Source organism: Pongo pygmaeus, chromosome 5 (assembly GCF_028885625.2).
Source record: "Pongo pygmaeus isolate AG05252 chromosome 5, NHGRI_mPonPyg2-v2.0_pri, whole genome shotgun sequence".
Lineage (NCBI taxonomy): Eukaryota > Metazoa > Chordata > Mammalia > Primates > Hominidae > Pongo > Pongo pygmaeus.
In genome coordinates this window covers 129,405,726-129,426,679 of record NC_072378.2, presented here as the reverse complement: position 1 = coordinate 129,426,679, position 20,954 = coordinate 129,405,726, and the positions used below count along the sequence as shown (strand labels likewise).

General features: G+C 35.3%; 1 protein-coding gene across 2 annotated transcripts in view; it reads right to left on the bottom strand.

Annotated features, from left to right (window-relative positions):
• LAMA2 (laminin subunit alpha 2) overlaps positions 1 to 20,954 on the bottom strand; it is a 648,749-nt gene that overhangs the window by 376,838 nt on the left and 250,957 nt on the right. For both annotated transcript variants that reach the window (XM_054490395.2, XM_054490396.2), the window contains exon 5: positions 2,363 to 2,542. In XM_054490395.2, the coding sequence (XP_054346370.2) occupies positions 2,363 to 2,542 (180 nt within the window). The remainder of the gene's footprint in view (positions 1 to 2,362; positions 2,543 to 20,954) is intronic.

The following is a 20,954-nucleotide window of genomic DNA, read 5'->3' as shown; positions in this document are numbered from 1 at the left end:
CTGTAAGTTTATTGTGCGGAACATTTGCATTTTTATATTACTATGTAATATAGTCCATACAATTACCTTTATATATGAAGTTAACATAGAGCTATGTTACTAATTATTTTAATCTACCCAACTATTTTTAAAGGATAATTATGGAGGCTGGACTATTTTTAAAATTTCAATTAATGTGTATATAACATTTTATAATTGTCAGAGCACTTTACATTATCATATTCAAATAACCATCTTAGTGCTAGATAGTTCTATTATTCCAATTATACACACAAAAGAAAAAAAACAGATTTAGCTAGAATATGTAGGTGGACACATATCTGACTTCCCTGACTAAAAATCCCCTTTTTCCAATTTACTTCTTTGTTTCTTTTTCCTATTATTTGTTTTTGTTACATACATATGGTGTCTTTGAAAATATTTTTGTTATGTTATCTTATTTGATATACCTAGACCTTGAACTAATGGAACTGGCTAGGGAGTTTGGATAGTATAAAAATATTCTTTTCATTTAACCTCATCACTTAATAATATAGATACAAATAGAGATATTTGCTTAAAAAGCTGATACAGTAGTATTTGTAAATGCTTTTAAAACTGGGAAATCTATTTTAAATATAAATGTATAATGCTTTGCTTTTGAGTCATGAAGAAGAGCTGAAATTTGCAATCTTATTTTTATATATTTAAACGTAGTGTTTATTGAACTTGAGTACTTTCAAAAAAACATATTTATATGTTGACTTATACTGCACTATTTTAAAGACTCATGTATGATAAAGTTATAAATAATAGATGTGTACCCCAACCCCCATTCTACTTCCTGCAAAAGATGATAGAAAGAACACTAATTTATTTTCATTGATTTTTTTTCTCTGATAGATATACTGTCAAGAAAGTTAAATTTCACTCCAATTTCACACCAGTCTTCGTTGGTGTATATTTTTAAGTCACGCCAAAATTAGAATTGAAAATGTTTTCTTAAACAAGTGAAAAATCTAAACATTGCTATAAAATAATGATTAGTTTTGCATGAGACAATTTACAATATGTTGAGATATAATACAAACGGAAATTATTTCGAGTTTGGAAAATACAGGGCACTAAAACACCTGACATATGTTGCATGGGACTAACTAAAGCCTTAAAAGTTATCTTGTGATGATGGAGAGGATGGGTGTGGGAAGTTAAGTAACAAGAAAAGAAAACATGTGAGGAGTATTTAGGATCTGTAACTACTAACCCTAGTGATTCAGCAATTTTGCAACCGATGACCGTGGTCTTACCTTAGTAGGATCATTCTAGAATTAAGTGCTTTGTCCTACAATATTAATTTCTCCCTATAGTATTTTCTCTTAGCTATACCTCTAGTCATACAGTAGATACTCTATTCACAGGAGTTTGCTTTATAGAGTTATGGCTGAATTGACTTCCCTGGTAATAATGCTTTGGTTGTGTAGCAGCATATGTGGGAGGTGCCATAAACCAGTGAATATGGTAGAAGGTAGACAGGAGGAAGCACGGTTATCACTCATAGCAATCTGGGTTGATCATCTATCTTGTAATTCCACAAATTCCTGTTTAACACTGGAAGACAGCACTTCTGTTAGCTCTTGTGTTCAAAAAGCTTTTGAAAAGATGCTTTAAACTTTTTTCCCCTAATATATTATTTGTAAAGGAAAATAAAACAGTATGTAGAATCAGTTTTCTCCTATAGCAGTGCATTTTTAAAACTATGGCTTGTGATTCATTAATCAGGCATAAAACCAAATTATTTGATGGCCCACAAACCAGCAACATCAGCATCACCTGTAAAGTTTTTGAAGTGCAGCGTCTCAGCTCCGCCCTACTGAATCATAACCTATATTTCCACAAGATCACTGGCTAATCCCATGCACATTAAGGTTTAAGACATACTGCTCTCTGTATGTGTGAACGTGTGTATACTGGCTCAGTTGTGGCAAAAAAATGCTTCAAAGCCCCTGCACTTCCAGTAGTAACTCGCCAAAGCCAATTATAATAGTAGTATAGATCGCCTAAAGTGACAAAGGCTAATTTTATTCTGAAAAATAAGATTATTAAGTAGACATTGTGATTCTCATTTTACAAAAGAAGAAATTAAAGTTTGAGAAGGCTAAAATGTTTGATAAATGTTACACATGTAATAAGTGGCACAGCTTGGATCTGAACAAAGGAAAGTCTGCCAAATTGCAAATAATAATAATAAAAATAATTCATAATTCTAAAATAAAAATTTGATAATAACCACTCCTACAAATCACTGAAAACATTTTTAAAGTACTTAACAGACAAAAAAGTGGGATATCATTTGTAGGCTCTAATGTGATTCATCATAACTTACTCTTCTGGTGACAATGGGGTCAATTTCTCTTGGGTCTTTGTGAGCAAACATCATCAAGTCAGCATTCAGTGTGCGGATCCTCTGAAATCTCAGGCGAATATAGCGAGCAGAGGTAAATTCCAGCAGTTCTGGAGAAGGATCATCGGCACTTGGTCTCCCATTGATTAAAGAGATGTGAATCTACACAATATGAAAAATAATTTAACAATTATGTTTTCCAAAATTTAAATATTGATTTTGTTTCTTTTTCTTGGAAAAATAAAGTTAACTTCCCATTAATCTGCCCAATTAGTGAGGCAGATTCAGGTACATGCCTACGCACTGGCATCTAGTGAAGTAACTGACATATGTTATAGTCTTAATACATGTACATGCAATTTGTGTATATCATAGGCATTTCTCTATATACTTCAACTACCCATATTTCTCTCTTCCAAGGCACTGTGTCAATTTGACCTTCCTAAGATTTCCATAAATTCTTAATCATTCTTTCTCTGAAAATTATTGTGCCCTAAATTACTTAAGAATCTGGGGTATGGTGGGAAACTAGAAAACTTGGGGAAAAAGTTATAAAATATCAGATTAAAAAAGGAACCCATTAGGAACTTAAAATAATTCTGTACTTGAAAACATCACATTATATAGCCTTAAAATATGGAGAACAAAAATTACAAGGAAAACTAGACAAATCTATCATCACAGTGAGATATTTCAATAGGTTGTTTTAGGTTGTCGTTATCTGTATTTTTTTAGTAATTAATAGGTCAAGAAGACAAAACTTCACCAAGAATGTAACATACTCTATGAAAATCACACTCTAAAAAATATGTTAAACCTGAATGGAATGGTGAATTTTTTAAGACAATAATTCAGCACAGTTGACACCAAGAGAAATAAAATTCAGTCAGATCATTTTCTATGTGAAAGAAAAATTGAGAAATTGCAACAAACTGCCCTCCAAAGGTGTACAAGGCTGGCAGGCTCTCACAGGGACTTCTCAAGAGCAAAGAATTCTGATGAAGAATAAACTGTGTGACAAAATAAAAGGTACCGTTGGCACAGATAAAGGAAGGATGTTCCTAATACCCAAAGAACTCTTGCAAATCAATAAAGAAATGCGCCAACAACATAACAAAATGCACAAATATATGAGGGCCCTATTCAAAGAAAAGAAAATTAAAATGACTGTTAAAAGTTTATAAGATACTGATCCTCCCTCATAATAGGATAAATGTTAATTAAAAACACACTGATAAAATTCCCATTTTTTCAGGTTGGCAAATCCCACAAATATTGGTAATATTCTCTAGTGGTTAGACTAAGAGAGTAGATACATATCTCTTACATTTACAGGTATAAGTGTAAAATGATACAAATTTCAAGTAAGTCAATTGAGCAGTAACTATCAAAATTAGAAACACACAGTAATTCTGAGCTAGCTATTCCACTTCTAGGAATTATTCTACAGACATAAAATAATACAGATACTATATTACAGGTGAACTGAATACGGCTAATGGACTGAATGTCTGCATCCCCCCTACTAAAATTCATATGTTGAAACTCTAATCCCCAATGTGATGATATTTGGGGGCGAGGCATTTGGTAGGTAATTAGATCCTGAGGGTGGAGCCCTCATGAATGAGATTAGTGACCTAATAAAAAGAGGCCAGAGAGCTAGCTAGCTCTCTTTCCACCTTGTGAGGCTACAAGAAGTCAGCAGTCTGCAAGCCCCAAAAGAGTCCTCACCAAAGCATAACCATGCAGACACCCTGATCTCAGATTTTCAGCCTCCAGTACTGGGGGAAATAAATTTCTCTTGTTTACAAACCACCTAGTCTATGGAAGTTTCTTATGGCTGCCCAAACTGAAAAAGACAATATTGTTCTTTCAGCATTTTTGATTATTATCTTTCTTGGTCACATCAAAGGACTGGAAATAACCTAATATCCATCAATATGGGACTGGTTAAATAAATTGTATATCTGCATAATGAATTATGTGCAACCATAAAAAAGAATGAGGAATCTCTCAACATACAGATAGGAAGAAGCACGTACTTACACTATTTTTGTATTCTGTAAATGGATTTTTATTACCTATGCAACAAATTGAATCAAACCAAAATTGTTAAAGAAAGTGAAATTGAGTGGTAGATTTTGAACTGAAAATACACATACACACTCACACTCACACACATACACACACAAACATGCATACACACATGCACACAGTGCTAAAGGTACAGGGATGCAGGAAGTGGGAGTTCTGTGCTGTCTGGGAGATGCTTGGGTACAGGACAGTGTGTGCACTGGGGAGCTGTGACTCAAGGTCACCCACTGGAATTTTCATCCACTTTGTAAGATGATATATCATATGTGTTAATTACATTTTTTGACAGGAGAGGCAATGATACGTATTTCCATTCCTAACATCCTGCATTTAGATAATCCCAGGGAGCCTTTTACAAACTGACTGCCAATAAACTACTTGAGTCACCAGAGAAATATAGCAAACTCTGAGATGAGAAACTAATTCTGGTGTCACAAAGAATAGACTCAAAATGCCTCATGATAAAAATATGAATATGTTCCAGCTAATTGAATCTACCTGGGATACTTAGTAAGGAATAGAATGCAAGGTCTTCTAAAATACTGAATCTGAAAATACTGAATCCCTTCTAATGCAGGGATTCTAAAAGAGTGAAGCAGATCTTGTATATTCCTCAAGATCCACATTTCTGGCATCTAGCAGGTGAGCCAGAAATGTGTTTAGAATTGAGTTATATTTTTGGCTTAAGGAGGTTAAAGTTAAATGTTAAAAGAATGGATAAATATATGGATGAAGCCATTAAAAATAATTTCCCTCTGCGATTAACCTTGGCACCCAAAAAGTCACCAGTGCCATTGAACCCATGCTTACATTTCTATCAAATTCTCCCTTGACCGTCCCCAAAAATACTACTTGAAAGAAAGGAGGAAATCACTACATGTCTAGGATTACAGTTTCTGAACATTATTAGAGTTTATTTGGTGTGAATGCTGCGGTGAATCATATTTGTGCCATATAAAGAATCAGTAAGTTTCTCACTTAAACATACAAAGGACTTTTTTGGAAAAAAGGTGTACATATTCTCATTTAGGTTAATAAACCGTATGATAGCTACATGAAGGATTCAGCAAAAGAACACTTCTCACAGCTTTGGTATTTTCATCAAGCTACTCTGCCAAGAGATCTTGTGAATATAGTTAGTCCCAAGCTGTTTCTGGGATATAAAACAAGCCAGCTGTTTGGCGATGTTGTGTGCAGCTTCCTTCCACCGTTTTGTGTGTATTTTTTTTCCTTTCTCCTTCAAAATAAATCATAATGTTGGATAGGATATTTCCACTAGCACAGCACAGTGTAATTCCAAGTTCACTGGATAGTTTAGCATACTTCCTGATTTCCTATGGGGTGACAACCAGAGGGTGGTATCTGTCTTCAAGGAAGATGAAACATATCCATCCCCAAGACCACCACTGTCTTGCTGTGAGGACCTGAGAAATATGTGGCAGCCTCTAGTGTCTTCCAAAGTGGTTTCTATTACAGACGTGTTGGTGGGTGTATGTTCATGCTGTCACAGGAATTCATTCCAACTGAAAATATCAGACTATGGTTATCAACTGGTTTTTTAGAGTTTAAAATGACACTCTTCTTTGAAATTTGTTTTCCACGGCAAATAAAGGAGGGGGGGGAACCTTATCAGAAACATCTCTTTTTATAACCAAATAACTATATCAATATTATACTCTGTTCACCCAAATAATCCTGATTTACTAATGTAAGCATACTATATAAATCATGTTTGCTTTACAGATTACTAAGACCTCTGTGCCTCTATGGCATTTTTATTTTAGAATACATTTTAAAAAATGATTTATGCCACAAATAATTAGATTTCTCATATAGATGATTTTCCATTATTATGCTTGTCTATTTATGTTGCTACGTTTGTTTTGGAAAGCTGGAAGAGCTATAATTCTAATACCTTCCCTAACAATACAAGTTTCTTGAGTGAATGGATGGATGGGAGAATGAAGGCTACTGAAAGATCAACAATAAGTATCAGAAACTTTGAAATAAGTAGCAGAAGTGGATAAAGTTGACAACTTGATGTGTGGTATGCTGTCTCTTAAAACATTTTTGTATTATCAATCTCTACAAGTGTGCCAATGAAACAGGTAAAACAAATTGAAAGTAAGCTGACCTCAGGAGACAGAACAGTAAATCCATATGTGTAGCTTGAGATTAAGGACGTACAGATATGGACAAAGAATTTGTACGTAAATGAGTGGCTGAGACATCTGGGAACCTCTTAAATCCAGTCATGCTCAATATGGCATTATTTGGGGAGAAATAACAAAAATAAGCCTAATCTATTTTGACTGTGTAAAAAAAGAAGTACCATCACCCCTCATCAGTTATAGTTTCAGGGGATTTGTGGGGATTGGTTCCAGGACCTCCTGTGGATATCAAAATCTGAGGATGCTCAAGTCCTTGAAATAAAATGGCATAGTATGTGCATATAACCTATACACATACTTCAAAATTATTTAAATCACATCTACATTACTTTAAATACCTAATACAATGTAAAGGCTATGTAAATAGTTGTTATACCATGTTATTTAGGGAATAATGACAAGAAAAAAGTCTGCACATGTTCAGTACAGATGCAGATTTTTTTCTAATGTTTTTCTTCTGCAGTCAGTTGAATCCATGGATGTGGAATCCACAGATTCAGAGGTCTGACTGTATATGTTTGAAGAAGCCAGCTGAGCTGTAGAAAGCTCAAGGAAAGGGAACAATGCAACAATTGGTCATTGTGTTTCTAGCACAGAGTAAAGGCTCTGAGTCTGGCTCCAGATGGTAAATAGGTACATTTTGGTGTGTTCCTCCACAATGCTCCTATTATTCCATTGGTCTTCCTCCATTCCACTGAAACTGCTCTTGGGAAAGTCACCAATGTCCTTCACATTACTAAATGAAATGTCCAATTCTCAGTTCTCACTATATTTGACCTATTAGCAGCATTTGAGACAAGTGATTACTCCACTGACTTCCAGGACACACTGTTCTTGTTTTCCTTCTACCGCTTCAGCTACCCCTTCTCAATCCCCTTCACTGCCGACTTTAATCCTTCCTAACTTTCTCGTAATAGAGCACCACAGTGCTCAATCCTTGGCCTTTTCCTCTGCTCTGTCCTCACATACTCATTTAGTAATCCCATTGAAGCTCAGTTTGCACTAAGTGTATTATCATCTTTATGAATTGTCAGTAGCTTTATTATATGTATCAGCATAATTACTGAATAATAATCTTATCATACCTTATCAGAAAGCTTTCACTGTAATTTAAAAAATCTTATTCAAATCAATGGAATATTGAAATATTTTTAAATGTTATAAAATATGAAAATACCATGAATATATGAAACAGTAATGCACGGGTAATTCAAATATACTGGATAAATGACAAGAGTTTCATAAGATATAATTTATTATACAGATTAATAAAATCTTTAGACCTTTCAGACTAGACATTTCCTTATCAAGAATCTTCCTGGCCTTAATGAACACATACAGGGTTATGGACTCAATCTGTTTCCAGGCAATATTTCCAATTATATCAGGCACAGTTTCTGAAGTATTCTGTCAATTTTCCTTTACTTCATATTTTGTTATTTTCTCCAACCAAGAGTTCTCATTTTTAGTTATTTTTATTAATTCTAACCCTGCTCATTTGCATATTCAGAAAATTAGGTACTCTGAAGGCTTAAAACATATGCTTACCTCTCAGAGCTTTGTTTCTGGCCTTCCTCTTTATATTTCAATATTTCCCATTCATATAGTCAGTCAATCACTCATTCACTCAAATATATATATTGGATATCTACTAGATGGTCACTGAATCATTTTTACTTTCCTTTCTGTGTCATGGTCTATCTTATCTTTAGGCCCTTTCCTCAAACACCTTTTCTGTGTTCTCACTGCTTGCCATTTACACAGATGTACTTTATATATCTTTAAAATCTCAACTGTGTTGCCAATTCCATCCTCCCACAAATACCTCCATGGACTGTCTAGGAGCTCCTTCTATAATGTATCCAAACTCCCTTGACTCCCCCCTATTTTTATTGCCAATTTACTTGCTTGTGTCTGCTACTAGATTTAAGATCAATGAAGGTACATATTTTCTTATTTATTGTATACCCTCAGTGTTTAGCATAATGATTTCAGTACATACTATATTATCAGTAATTACTTGTTGAATGAACACATCAATAGCAGTCCCCAAATACTATAGACTGGAATAGAGCTTCTGATGAATTAACTCTTTCCTCAATCAAATATTTACAATTTGTGCATTGCATGTATCACTTAAAATTTGTATATATTTTAACTGTATTTTACCTTTATTTTTAATTCCATTTATTGACTGTTCATCATAAATTCTAGTATAAATTTATTCTAGTCTAATAAATTATTTTAGAGCTACAATAACTTAAGTATTTTAAAAAATATTATATGGGTATCTTCATACATTTAGGTAAATCAATAAAGGACTATTAAATATACTAGTAGAGCCATTTATATTTTTTAGTATACTAGCAGAGCCATTTATATTTTTATCACAGAGAGAAAAATAATTTTATAAATGGATTTGTCCCTTCAGGTGCCTTAATATTCCTTCTACTGAGAACTGGAAAGACCCCGTTTTCATGCAGCATGTAGGGCACTGAATTAGTTTGGAAGGTCTTTAGTAAAGGTCTTTTTTTTTTCCTACTGTCACCAGAAATTTACACGACGAAACAGAACAACTATTCTTACATGTTCGATGACTACCGAGTGACTTGAAAGGTAGTGCTGTAATAATAAAATGTCAAGAACTGTGCACAACCTTCTTTAACTTACCTCTTCCAAGAATACAAGGAAATGGCAACTTGAACTGTTCAACAAATATGACTGTATCATTGACAACTCTACCCCTAAGCTTAGACTTAACAGGTCTTTCCCTCTTACATAAGAAGGTATTATGCTTTTGATACCTAACACTGCGACCACAGGTCACTGATGGGTGACCTGTAACCCATAATAACTGAATGGAAGATCCTGGTATCCTTCCCACTGGTCATAACGCATAAAAGGAACAGTGACCACTAAGTGCCTGAAAATTTTAAAAAGCTGTAAATCATTACTGCTTGATTCCAATTGTCCTTGAACTTAAATTGCCATTCTCCTTTTCTTTAATTTCTTTAGAATTACAGTCCTTGCACTTGTCATTTCTGAATGAAAGCTTTGCCTTCCACAAAATACTTAAACATATTCTACAGTCAAAGCAATAGTCTTTAATAAATTTCAGCATAATAAGAAAATCAGTTTTATTTAAAGAGTATTTGCTATTTTATATTTTTATTTTTCTTTTCTCCCAGTGAAACTAGTTAAAAGGTTTGTGCAGCTTTTTTTTTTTTTTTTTTTCCTGCTGGTCAAAGAAGAACAAGTCTCTTCTCTCCCTTCTCTCTTTCTCTCTCTCTCTCTCATGTTGTATTAGAGTTGGCTGCAACATTTTCTTTTTGTACCAATAGCAGATTTCATGTGGCAGTGCTTTCTAACTACTGTGGAACTACCGAACACCAGAAGAACTAAGTTTTTAAAAACGATCAAAAATAGAAGCAAAGACTCAGCTCTTTTAGGAGTTCCACTTTTCTCAAAGTCTCTACGATTCTTTTTCTTAGGAAGCCTCTGGTGGTCGTCCTGCTTTGTACAACTCAAAGCAACCAACAAAGCATTTACTTCTAAGCCCCTTATTCAAGATGAGCTTAGGTTAGTTTCATCTGAAACACGCCCAAGTGGGTGACCTGTAATCCATAGAATTGAATGAAAGATCCTGGTATCATTCCCATTGGGCATGATGTACAAAAGGAACAGTGATTACTAAGTGCCCGAAATGTTCAAAAAAACAAAAAAATTACTAGATGCAAATTTCCCCCTTCCCTCTCACTTTTTTTTCTCTGAAAGGAATTTGACATACAGGAGCTCATTTTACATACATTTTTAAATGCTTTCAAATAAGTTTTAAAAAGTACTCAAAGTTGAAATATTGTATTTATCTTTGTGTTTTTCTTTCTTCAGTTAAAGTATATAATAATTACACAGATAAAAGAAGAGTTGTCAAAATAGGGCTTCTCAATCTCTTTTGGGAGCTTCTCATTTACATTTTATCAAATGCAGACACCATTGTTAAATCTTTGTGCTGTTAAGCTAAGACTATATAGGAATACACAGCTAGGAAAGAATCTAAGAGGAGTAGCTTCAGAGCAAGTCATGAGGGAAAAACACCAGAAGGAAGTTCTCTCACTCTCCTCAAACATTTGCATTGCTCCAAATTTTGTTTTGGGTGTGCCCCAACCAGAGATATCATAAGAGAATAGAATCATTAGTTATATATTCCAACCTCATTGCTATTTCAGAAATTACAATACACAAGATCTTGTACATAAAAACAATAGTAGTTATTCTTGCAAACTTACTGGATATGAGACAATCTTGCATGTGATCTGTATGTATGAACTCATATAAGATTAACTCATTTAATGGTTACAGTGTGTTCGATTCCAGTCTGAATTCACTGAATGCGCTCATCACTAACCACAGAGGAAGGGTTCAATAAGCATTTGTTGGATGAAAAAGAACTGGTCATCTAGGTCCGTTTTGAAGACTTGTAGTGACAGAAAGTTCACCACTAGTGAGAGTCTAGTCCATGTATCTTCCCTTCATTGTATCATCTGATTTGGGATTCCATTCCAATCCTGTCTATGACAGACCCAGTATTTTAACTCCATCTCCACTATTGTCCTGCTGTTGCTCTTCTGGAATAGTCTTTACTGTTTGATTTTCTGCAGATCTTGGCTTTTCTTCATGAATTTGTGTTGGATGAATTTGTATTCTATCCATTCTAGGCTTCCTGGGGTAGACTTTTTACCATGCCCTAGGTCACCACGTAGGACCTGTCGTGGGATCTGATGGTGCCCAGGTCCCCTGAGAAGGGGCAGGAGTGAGGCAGATTAGAGTACAAATGTCACTAAGCCAAAGGATAGTTCCAGACCCAATATCACCTCCTGCTATTGATCCATATCAGTAGAGACCTTCCTGGTAAATAGAAGCAAAGCTCTATGCTGACCAAAATCAGAACTGAAACATGCCTAAGAGTTGAGGGCTAAAACAGGGGTCCCCAACCACTGGGCCATGGACCAGTACTATCTGTGGCCTATTAGGAACCAGGCTGCACAGAAGGAGGTGTCTGAGCTCCACCTCCTGTCAGATCAGCAGCTGTGGCATTAGGTTCTCAAAGGAGTACAAACCCTATTGTGAACTGTGCATGTGAGGGACCTAGCTTGCAGGCTACTTATGAGACTCTAACTAATGCTTGATGATATGAGGTAGAACAGTTCCATCTGGAAACTCATCCCCACTCCCCATCCCCCCTGCCAATTCCATGGAAAAACTGTCTTCCACAAAACCAGTCCCTGGTACCAAAAAGGTTGGGGACTGCTGGGCTAAAGCATTATTCTCTGGAAAAGAACCAACATCTCCTAAAGTCTTACTAACATCTTAATAAATGAAATTGGTTATGATAGGTTTAGTACTTAAGTACTTTAGTAAGTAAAAGCCATTCCCTAATTTTCAAAAATACGTATGCTTTATGGTAAATTCTACAAAGAAGAAAGTGCTAAAACCTCAAATTATAGGGAGATGAAGAAAATATGTTAATAACAAAAATAAATATGTGAAATAACATGATCTCCCTTAATGTGGAAAGTTCCGATAGAAAACAAAGTAACGGAGAGTACAATGACCTACATTGGTGAGACGGAACAATCAGTACACTTGAAAGTCAGATAACAACAGCTCAAAGGAAAACTTAAGCAACATTTTCCTGTTTTGTTTTCGGTCCCCGTGTGGGAACACTTGTTTAAAATAAAAATAAAATCTTGGAGCAGGAGGTCTAAATACAGCGCCAGATCCTGTGTCATTAGATTGGAACAAAACCTAGACAGGAACTTAAAAGAGAAATTCAGTCTCCTTCATTCTCATTCTCTGACTCAAAAGTTCTTCAGAGAAAAATTGAATTGTGTGTGTGTGTGTGTGTGTGTATGCTGAATTGTCTCTGTGTGTGTTTGTGTGTATTTTATGAGTACACAAATGAAAAGCTGTATAAATACATTAATTCGGATTTTTACTCATATGTATAGAAGCAGCATTTCGGGATAGCTACTAGCAGCCTCAACTGATTTAATGTTCAGAAAGCTTAAAACTCAAGATGTCAGAGACTTTAAATTTATGGAATCATACTAATGCATACAGGAGTTTAAGCAGAGACACAAGCTTTTCAAGACTGAGCATTCCATTGGCTAGCTAATTTCTAATGTTCTTAACATTGTGTGTATGCAAACTGGAGCTCCTAGTGACTGTCACCATCCTCCCACACTCCGACACTTGCCTACCAACTCCCTACTCTCACCTCTCAATATATCAACATTCTCTGAATGTTCCCTTCTTTTGCCATCTTTCCCTCTCCTCTTAGTTTTGTTTTCACATGACTAATTTTTTGGTGTCTCTTTGCATCACTTTACCTAGTCTCCATTCTTCTTTACTTTTGCCCTGTTTAATTTTATTTCATCTGTAGAGTGAAATTGCATATTCACAGTTGGTCAAGTTTCTCCACTTTCAAGTAAAATCATGTGTTCAATTACTCTAAATATAGCCCCTAGCCTAGCTCTGTAAAAGGAAACTGCAGGCCTCTCTGATCTTTTCTCATTGCACAAGGAATTTTAAAAAATTAAATTATTTTGCAGAACAAAATTGTATATTTTCATAAATGATGAGTCTTCATTTCAGTGGGCTTATAAACCTAAGTCTATGTGTACAACTGTAGGGATGTTTGTATATATATGCTTTTCTAATATTGTCTATCCCCATGTGCCTGATACTTTGTGTGATTGCATGTACGTGTGTGTGTTTGTGTGTGTGTGTGTTCAGAGAGTTAACCATAGTTTAAGATCAAATTTCTTGGAGACAAATTGCTTGTGTTCAAATTCTGGCTCCTCCACTCACTATCTGTGTGAATTTAGACAATTTACTTAATCTCTCTATACCTCAGTTTTCTCTAACAAAGGTAAAAAAAAATAATATCTATCTTATAGTGCTGTTTGGTGGATTAAAAGAAATAATTTATGTGAAATGATTAGAACAATATCTAGCACACAGGAGAAACTAGTGCTAGTTGCCATTACCCTTGAAAGAGTTAAAAAAAATGTAAATGACACTGGATCTCTCCATTTAGCAGGATGTGCTCCACCCTTTATAGCAGTTACCTGTTACCAACCTGGACAGCCTGAGACAACATGAATAAGTAAGTTTCCATCCACAATAAAGAGGTGCTTCTGGAAATGCTAAGGTCACTGAACGTCAATAGCAGAATGTGCATCAAGGAAAGCAGGACATGTTCTTGGGTTTGTATTCTTATCCATATCCAATTTTCAGGCAAGCAATCAAGAGTAAGGTCAGAGGCCGGGCGTGGTGGCCCACGCCTGTAATCCCAGCACTTTGGGAGGCCGAGGCGGGCAGATCACGAGGTCAGGAGATCGAGACCATCCTGGCTAACACAGTGAAACCTCGTCTGTACTAAAAACACAAAAAATCAGCCGGGCGTGGTGGTGGGCGCCTGTAGTCCCAGCTACTCGGGAGGCTGAGGCAGGAGAATGGTATGAACCTGGGAGGCAAGGCTTGTAAGTGAGCTGAGATCGTGCCACTGCACTCCAGCCTGGGCGACAGAGCGAGACTCCATCTCAAAAAAAAAAAAGAGTAAGGTCAGAGTCCTTTCTAGCTCAAATCCCCTCCAGATCTGTGCTGAGGTGCTGAGGCTCTTGCTCTGGGGATGGCCTATAGTCTCATCCCCTGACTTTTGTGGTTGAGATCAGAGTAGATGACCAAGGACCAACACAAAGGTTGCAGGAAGAGGAGATTGTAGAATTATTGACATCTGGGCAGTAGTTTGTGAGAGGTGGGAAATGAAAAACAGAAGAACGTGATGGAGAAGGGATCCTCTGTACATCCGACTTCATACTTAAAATTTTGTTAGAGCCACCACATTTGCAGCTCAACATTGTGATGTACACAGATGGCTAGATATCATTTAAAAATATCAAAGTTCTAAGAAAGTGTTTCATCGAGGAGATTTGTAGTTAATTTTACATGGCTTATAGGACAACAACAATTTTGATACAAGTCAACAGTATCCCAAAGTTTAGGTTCCTACCATTATTCCGTACAGAGTTGGATCTTAATCATTTATTTACTAGGTTTGTAGGGTATTGGCTCTGTGCACCTCGACATCTGTACAGCACCAACAGATCCCTAGTTCCTTCAAAGAAACAGAGTACACAAAGGGACCTCTCCTCCCACACAACCAGAAGATGAAGTTTTCTGTAGATTTACCAAGCACACACTGTTCTTGTTCCTTTGCTGGACTCAGACTAATAACTGACCCCAGGGAGCTGCAGGGCCATGCCCTCAAAGAAGCTCAGATACAGCTTGTGTTGATGGTTAGCTGGCAGGGAGCTGGGGACAAGCTAAAACTCAGAACCTTATTTTCTGCTGGGTCCATGCAGGATAGCTAATATTAAGAAACATTACAACTTAAGAAAAATGAATAAACAGCTGATGAGAGGTCATTGATCATTATTGTAAGTTATTTGTCTAAAGTGGACTTTGTTTCACAACATTCCTTTTCTCTTTCCTCTTGACAAATACAGCATGAATGAAAGGTAAAAAGAATAAAACATTTAATCAATCATCCAGGGGCCAGGGCTGAATTGCTTTCTTTTATACATTTGCTGCCAAGTTCACAGAATCAGGGTTGTTTTCAATTATTTGTAATATGCTTTCCCAGAAGAATTTATAATAGGTTGTTTAGGCACTGTTCCCTTTTCTATTAATGACAAAAATACAACTGTTCTTTCTTAGCAAAAAGAAAAGGGAGTGTAATTAGGAAAATTATAATGAATGTTGCTATTGGGCTTAAGAGTTGTTTTGTTTGTTTGTTTTCATTTCTAAACTGGCTCACAATGAGAGATGGCAACAAAACTGTTTCATTTATCCTTCCCTCCCATTATCTTATTTCCAAAACAAGAAGCTAACATTAATCTCTTTATAGAGATAGTTTATAAAATGACACCTGTAAAAGTTAAAAATAAGCATTATTTTTATGCTTATTTGATGTCATGATTATCTAATGTTGTGCTCTTGTAGTTCTAACAACTGTGAACTTGGTTCCTTAAAAAAAGGAATACGCTGTAAGTCCAGTGAATATTTATTGCCCAGAATGCAATTCTCCCAATCTACTTCTAAAAATTACCCTTTCTCTCCCATCTCAGGCTTCCTTGTAGCTTTCCTCTACATCTTCCATGTCTCACCACTATCAGCATCACTGCCATCTTCAGTATCTCCCAGTGTAATAAGGTGCAAATAAAGACACAGGCTCATTAAGAGGAGATGCCATTCCATATCAGATGGCTAAGTGTGGCAGTGTTTTAAGAAAAAGAAAAGTGAATCTCTAAAATCTTGTTTACAGGCAGCCCAATGAGCTCTATTGCTTATGTGGAGAGATGATATACAGACTTCTCATCTCAATTATCTCACTCCATGGCTTAGGGCCAGAGACCACAATGGTGACACTCTATGGCCCACTTATATTCACAGTGAACCAGAGTGCACCCCAAGAGAGCCAGCTTTGACAAATCTCAGTCCTATGACTGGTGCTAGTACGTGGTGGGGTTTGTTTGTAGGTTTTTCTGAAAATCTGATCAATATTCAGTCCCTTCTTTGACTTTATTCCTGATAATCCACCTTCTTTTCTGTTTCTAATCCTTTCTGCTCTATTATAATTAAGCTCTTTCACTGGAATACCGCATGCTCTTCCTATCCTCCAATAATGTGCTGTAGCTGAAATAATGCTTCCTCCTAACAGCTACATCTGTACTTCTGCCCCTTTAAAATTATTTTACTGATTCTCTAAAACATGTTATTTTAAAAGATAAAATATGCCTTATTCTCAATTTGTAGGATATGCACCACTCTGTTTTTACTTGAGTCTCTTCCCTTATACTTATATATCCCTACTTCCTAACAGTGGTCTATTTGAGAAATGATGTAATGGCCCCGATAAAAAGAGAGGAAATGATTCTCTGATGGCATAAACATCATCCTCAATGTGTACAATCTGTACAGAAGCACATGTACACTACCAGCAATCCTGCTTTCCCTTCAAGTAAAAATACAAATTTGTATGTAGGTTAACACACTAGTTAACAATTTTAAGATAAGCATTCCAGAGTTTATAAATTCAAATGAGTGCCTCTCTTTCAAAATAATTATTTTGGGGTGCTCTGTTTATAACAATATTGATGTTTCTCCATTTTAATACTCCTGTGTTTTTCTTTATTCCTGAAATTTTTCTTTAAATGGCAATGAGGAAGACTAGTTCAAAAACAAATATTATTGGGGAAAAGAAAATTAGATCACAAAAATTAAAGGTCAGAGTAGAAGTATAAAATTCAAGCTGAAAATTGAGGAAGATACAGAGAGCAAGCCTGGCCACGTATTGCCTCCATCACCCAGAATTGCTGGGCTCCTTTCAGCTTCAGTATTCCTTAAGAGTCAACCACAGGAAGCTGCTGGGAAATATTAAAGTTTTAAGAAAGAAACTGGCAACTAATGATAGTTTACTTAAGAAATATTTTCACTTATAAAATCAAATCTTTGTATTTCATTTAAGACTAATAATCATTCACCATGGAAAAGATTTTACTATATAAATGCCATTTATAGAATAAAGGATTTTACTATATCAATGCCATCTGTGAAATAAACTTGGAGTTAAAAAAATCCCATTTACAATAGCTATAAAAAAGATTAAATGCTTAGGAATAAATTTAACCAAGGAGTTGAAAAGACCTGCATACACTGCAAACTGTAAAATGTTGATGAAAAAAATTGAAGAAGGCATGAATAAGTGGAAAGATATCCTGTGTTCATGGATTGGAAGAAGTTAATATTGTTAAAATGTTCATAATACCCAAAGCAATCTACAGATTCAGTGCAACCCGTATCAAGATTTTGATGTCATTTTTCAAAGATATAGAAAAAAGAGTTTTAAAATCACATGGAACCACAAAAAACCCAGGACAGTCAAAACCATGATGAGCAAACAAAACAAAAATAAAGACATCACACTACTTGACTTCAAACAATACTACAAAGCTATTGTAGTATTAATTAAAACAGCATGGTACTGGCAAAAAAGAAATATGGGTCAATGCAGCGTAATAGCCCAGAAATCAACTTATGCATGTACAATCAATTTATTTTTGACAAAGATGCTAAGAATACACAATGGGAAAAGGATAGTCTGTTCAATGAATGGTGTTGGGGAAACTAGGTATCCACATGCAGAAGAATAAAATTGGCCCCTTATTTCACATCATATACAAAACTCAATTCAAAATGAATTAAAGCCTTAAGTATAAGGCCAGCAACTCCAAATTGCTAGAAGAAAACACAGGGGAAAAACTATATGACATTGATCTGGGTAATAATTTTTTGAATTTGACCCCCAAAGTATAGGCCACAAAAGTAAAAATAAACAAATTGGGTCATATCAAACTAAAAAGCTTCTGCACAACAAAGGAAGCAACAATGTGAAAAGACAAACTATGAATGTGAAGAAAATATTTGTAAGCCATACATTCAATAAAGAGTTAATATCCACAAATATATAAAGAGTTCCATCAACTTAAGAGGAAGAAAAAAAAATTAAAAATGAGCAAGGAACCTGAATAGACATTGCTCAAAAGAAGACTAACAAATGGCCAAAAGATAAATGAAAAAATCACTAATCATTAGGGAAACGCAAATTAAAATTACAATGAGATATCATCTCACACCTGTCAGAATAAGTAATATCAAAAAGAAGAAAACAAATCTTGGCGAGAATATGGAAAAAACAGAATTCTTGTACACTGTTGGTGGGAATGTAAATTAGTACAGCCATTATGGAAAACTACATGGAGTTTTCTAAAAAAACTAAAAGTAGAATCACGATGCAATCTAGCAATCTCACTTCCGGGTATTTACCCAAAATATGTGAAATCAGTTTTGCCGAAAAGATATCTGCACTCCCATGTTCACTGCAGCACTTCACAATAGCCATGTTTTGAAATCAACCTGTCCATCAACAGATGAATGGATAAAGAAAATGTCGTACACATATACGATGAAATACTATTTAGCTTTAAAAATGAAAATTCTGTCATTTGGAAAGGTTGCACGTTCTCCCTTGCATGTGAAATCTAAAACAATCAAATTCTCAGAAGGAGTGAGCAGAATGGAAGTTACAGAGGCTGAGGGCTGTGGGAATGGAGAGATGATGTCAAAGGGTACAAAATCTCAGTTAAAAAAATGGGCTTTATTTTTTATTTTTTAACTTTTAGTGCACAGCATGGTGAGTAAAAGCCAACAAACTAGCATATGCTGTTTTACGGCCCTGAGGATCCATATTCTAAATTATCATACCAGATTTCTTTTTTTTTTCTTTTGAGACAGGGTCTGCCTCTGTCATCCAGGCTGAAGTGCAGTAGCACAATCTCAGCTCACTGCAACCTCTGCCTACCAGGCTCCAGCAATCCTCCCAGCTCAACCTCCCAAGTCGCTGGGACTACAGGTGCACAAAACCGCACTTTGCTAATTTTGCATTTTTTTGTAGAGCTGGTGGCGTTTCACCATGTTGCCCATGCTGGTCTCAAACTCCTGAGCTCAAGTAATCCACTTGCCTCAGCCTCCCAAAATGCTGGTGTGAGCAACTGTGCCCAGTCCCTATCGGATCTTAAATATATATTCAAGGATATGTCACTATGATATATGCTTGAAATAACATCTGAGGGATAAACTCTGAATTTACAGACTTATTTTTTTAAAAATGTGTATTTATGATATATTCAGTTTCTGATATTCATATTTAACACTTGATATCCAAAATTAGGTTTTGATTCTGGCTTTCTTTGTATTTGTAAAAGCTTGAAAGACATTTATTTTAAAGTACAATTTTATTTATGATATTGTAAAAGTCTTATCAGCAGAATTGTACACATTGAGAAAAAAATGAACCATTCTGCTTCATTCATATTAGTTTCCTCCCCATTATGATAAGCCAGACTCAAGAAACATTTTATTTTTATGTAAAACTAAGGTGGTGTCTTACGTGATGCCAAACATCTGGATGAAACTGAAAAACATAGTTAGTCATCAACGTTTATTACTATCTGGATATTTGATGTCATGGAAATGATAAATCATAATTAGCATTTCAATTTGTCAAACAGATGTTCATTGAAAAACAAACACAACCTATTCCACAAGCTGGAAGGACATTTTAAATGGCCCATCTAAGTATAATTGTTTTTCTGGTTCTCAAAAAAAGAAACAAAATTTGTCAGCATAGTTCATTTAATGATGTGTAAAGATAAGGTATGGTTTGTTTTATTCAAAATATGAGATTTTATACTGAAATGATACTGTGTTGAAATTTGATGTAACCTGTGCTTTCTTAATGATATTAATTACTGAAAACAGCAGCAGGCAGAATTATAAATTTAAATATAATTTATGGTGTAGGTTTAAATATGGGTATAAGTATATCACATATTTTTGCCTGGTGTTTTTTGATGGCTTTTTATTTTTTATTGTAAATTGACAATTTCTAAGTATATAAATTTATGGGGTACAAAGTGATGTTATAATATATGAATGCAATGTGGAATAATTCAATTAAGCTAGTAACATACCCATTCCCTCAAATACTAATATTTTTTATGATGAGAGCATTTGAAATTTACTCTTTTAGCAATTTTGAAATCTACGATACACCATTATTAATTTTATTCACGATGCTGTGCAAGTTTTTCTTTATGGACCTGGACTCCTTGCCCTGACACTGTTTATTTAGTAACATTTCATTTTCTTAGGAAGCAAATAGAATTAGCAATTTGTCCCTTGCTTATTGTATGCATCACATCAAGGTCTAAGCACACATTTCCCAAAAGATTATTTTCACATCCAACAAAGAGAATATGTAACGCTTGCAATGCTCTTATGGGAAATCTCTCTGTCCAAAACTGTGTGTATTTGCTCCTTGGTTTCACAAGCTCTATTTCATCTCTCCGACCTCTAAAGGTAGATGTCCCTTAGAGCTCAGTTCTAGGACTGTTACTTTTCTAGGTCTTCCTGTACTTACTTCCTGGGTGATCTTATGCAGTCTCATGATTTTAAATTCTCTAATTCATATCTTTAAGCAGCATTTCTCATCTGAATTCCAGAATACTATACACTGTCTATTCAGCTTCACCAAAATGTCTAATAGACATTTCCAGTTAACATATGCAATGCTGAACTCCTATTCTTCTCTGTCAAAACCTGCTATGCCCACAGTCTTCCCCAAC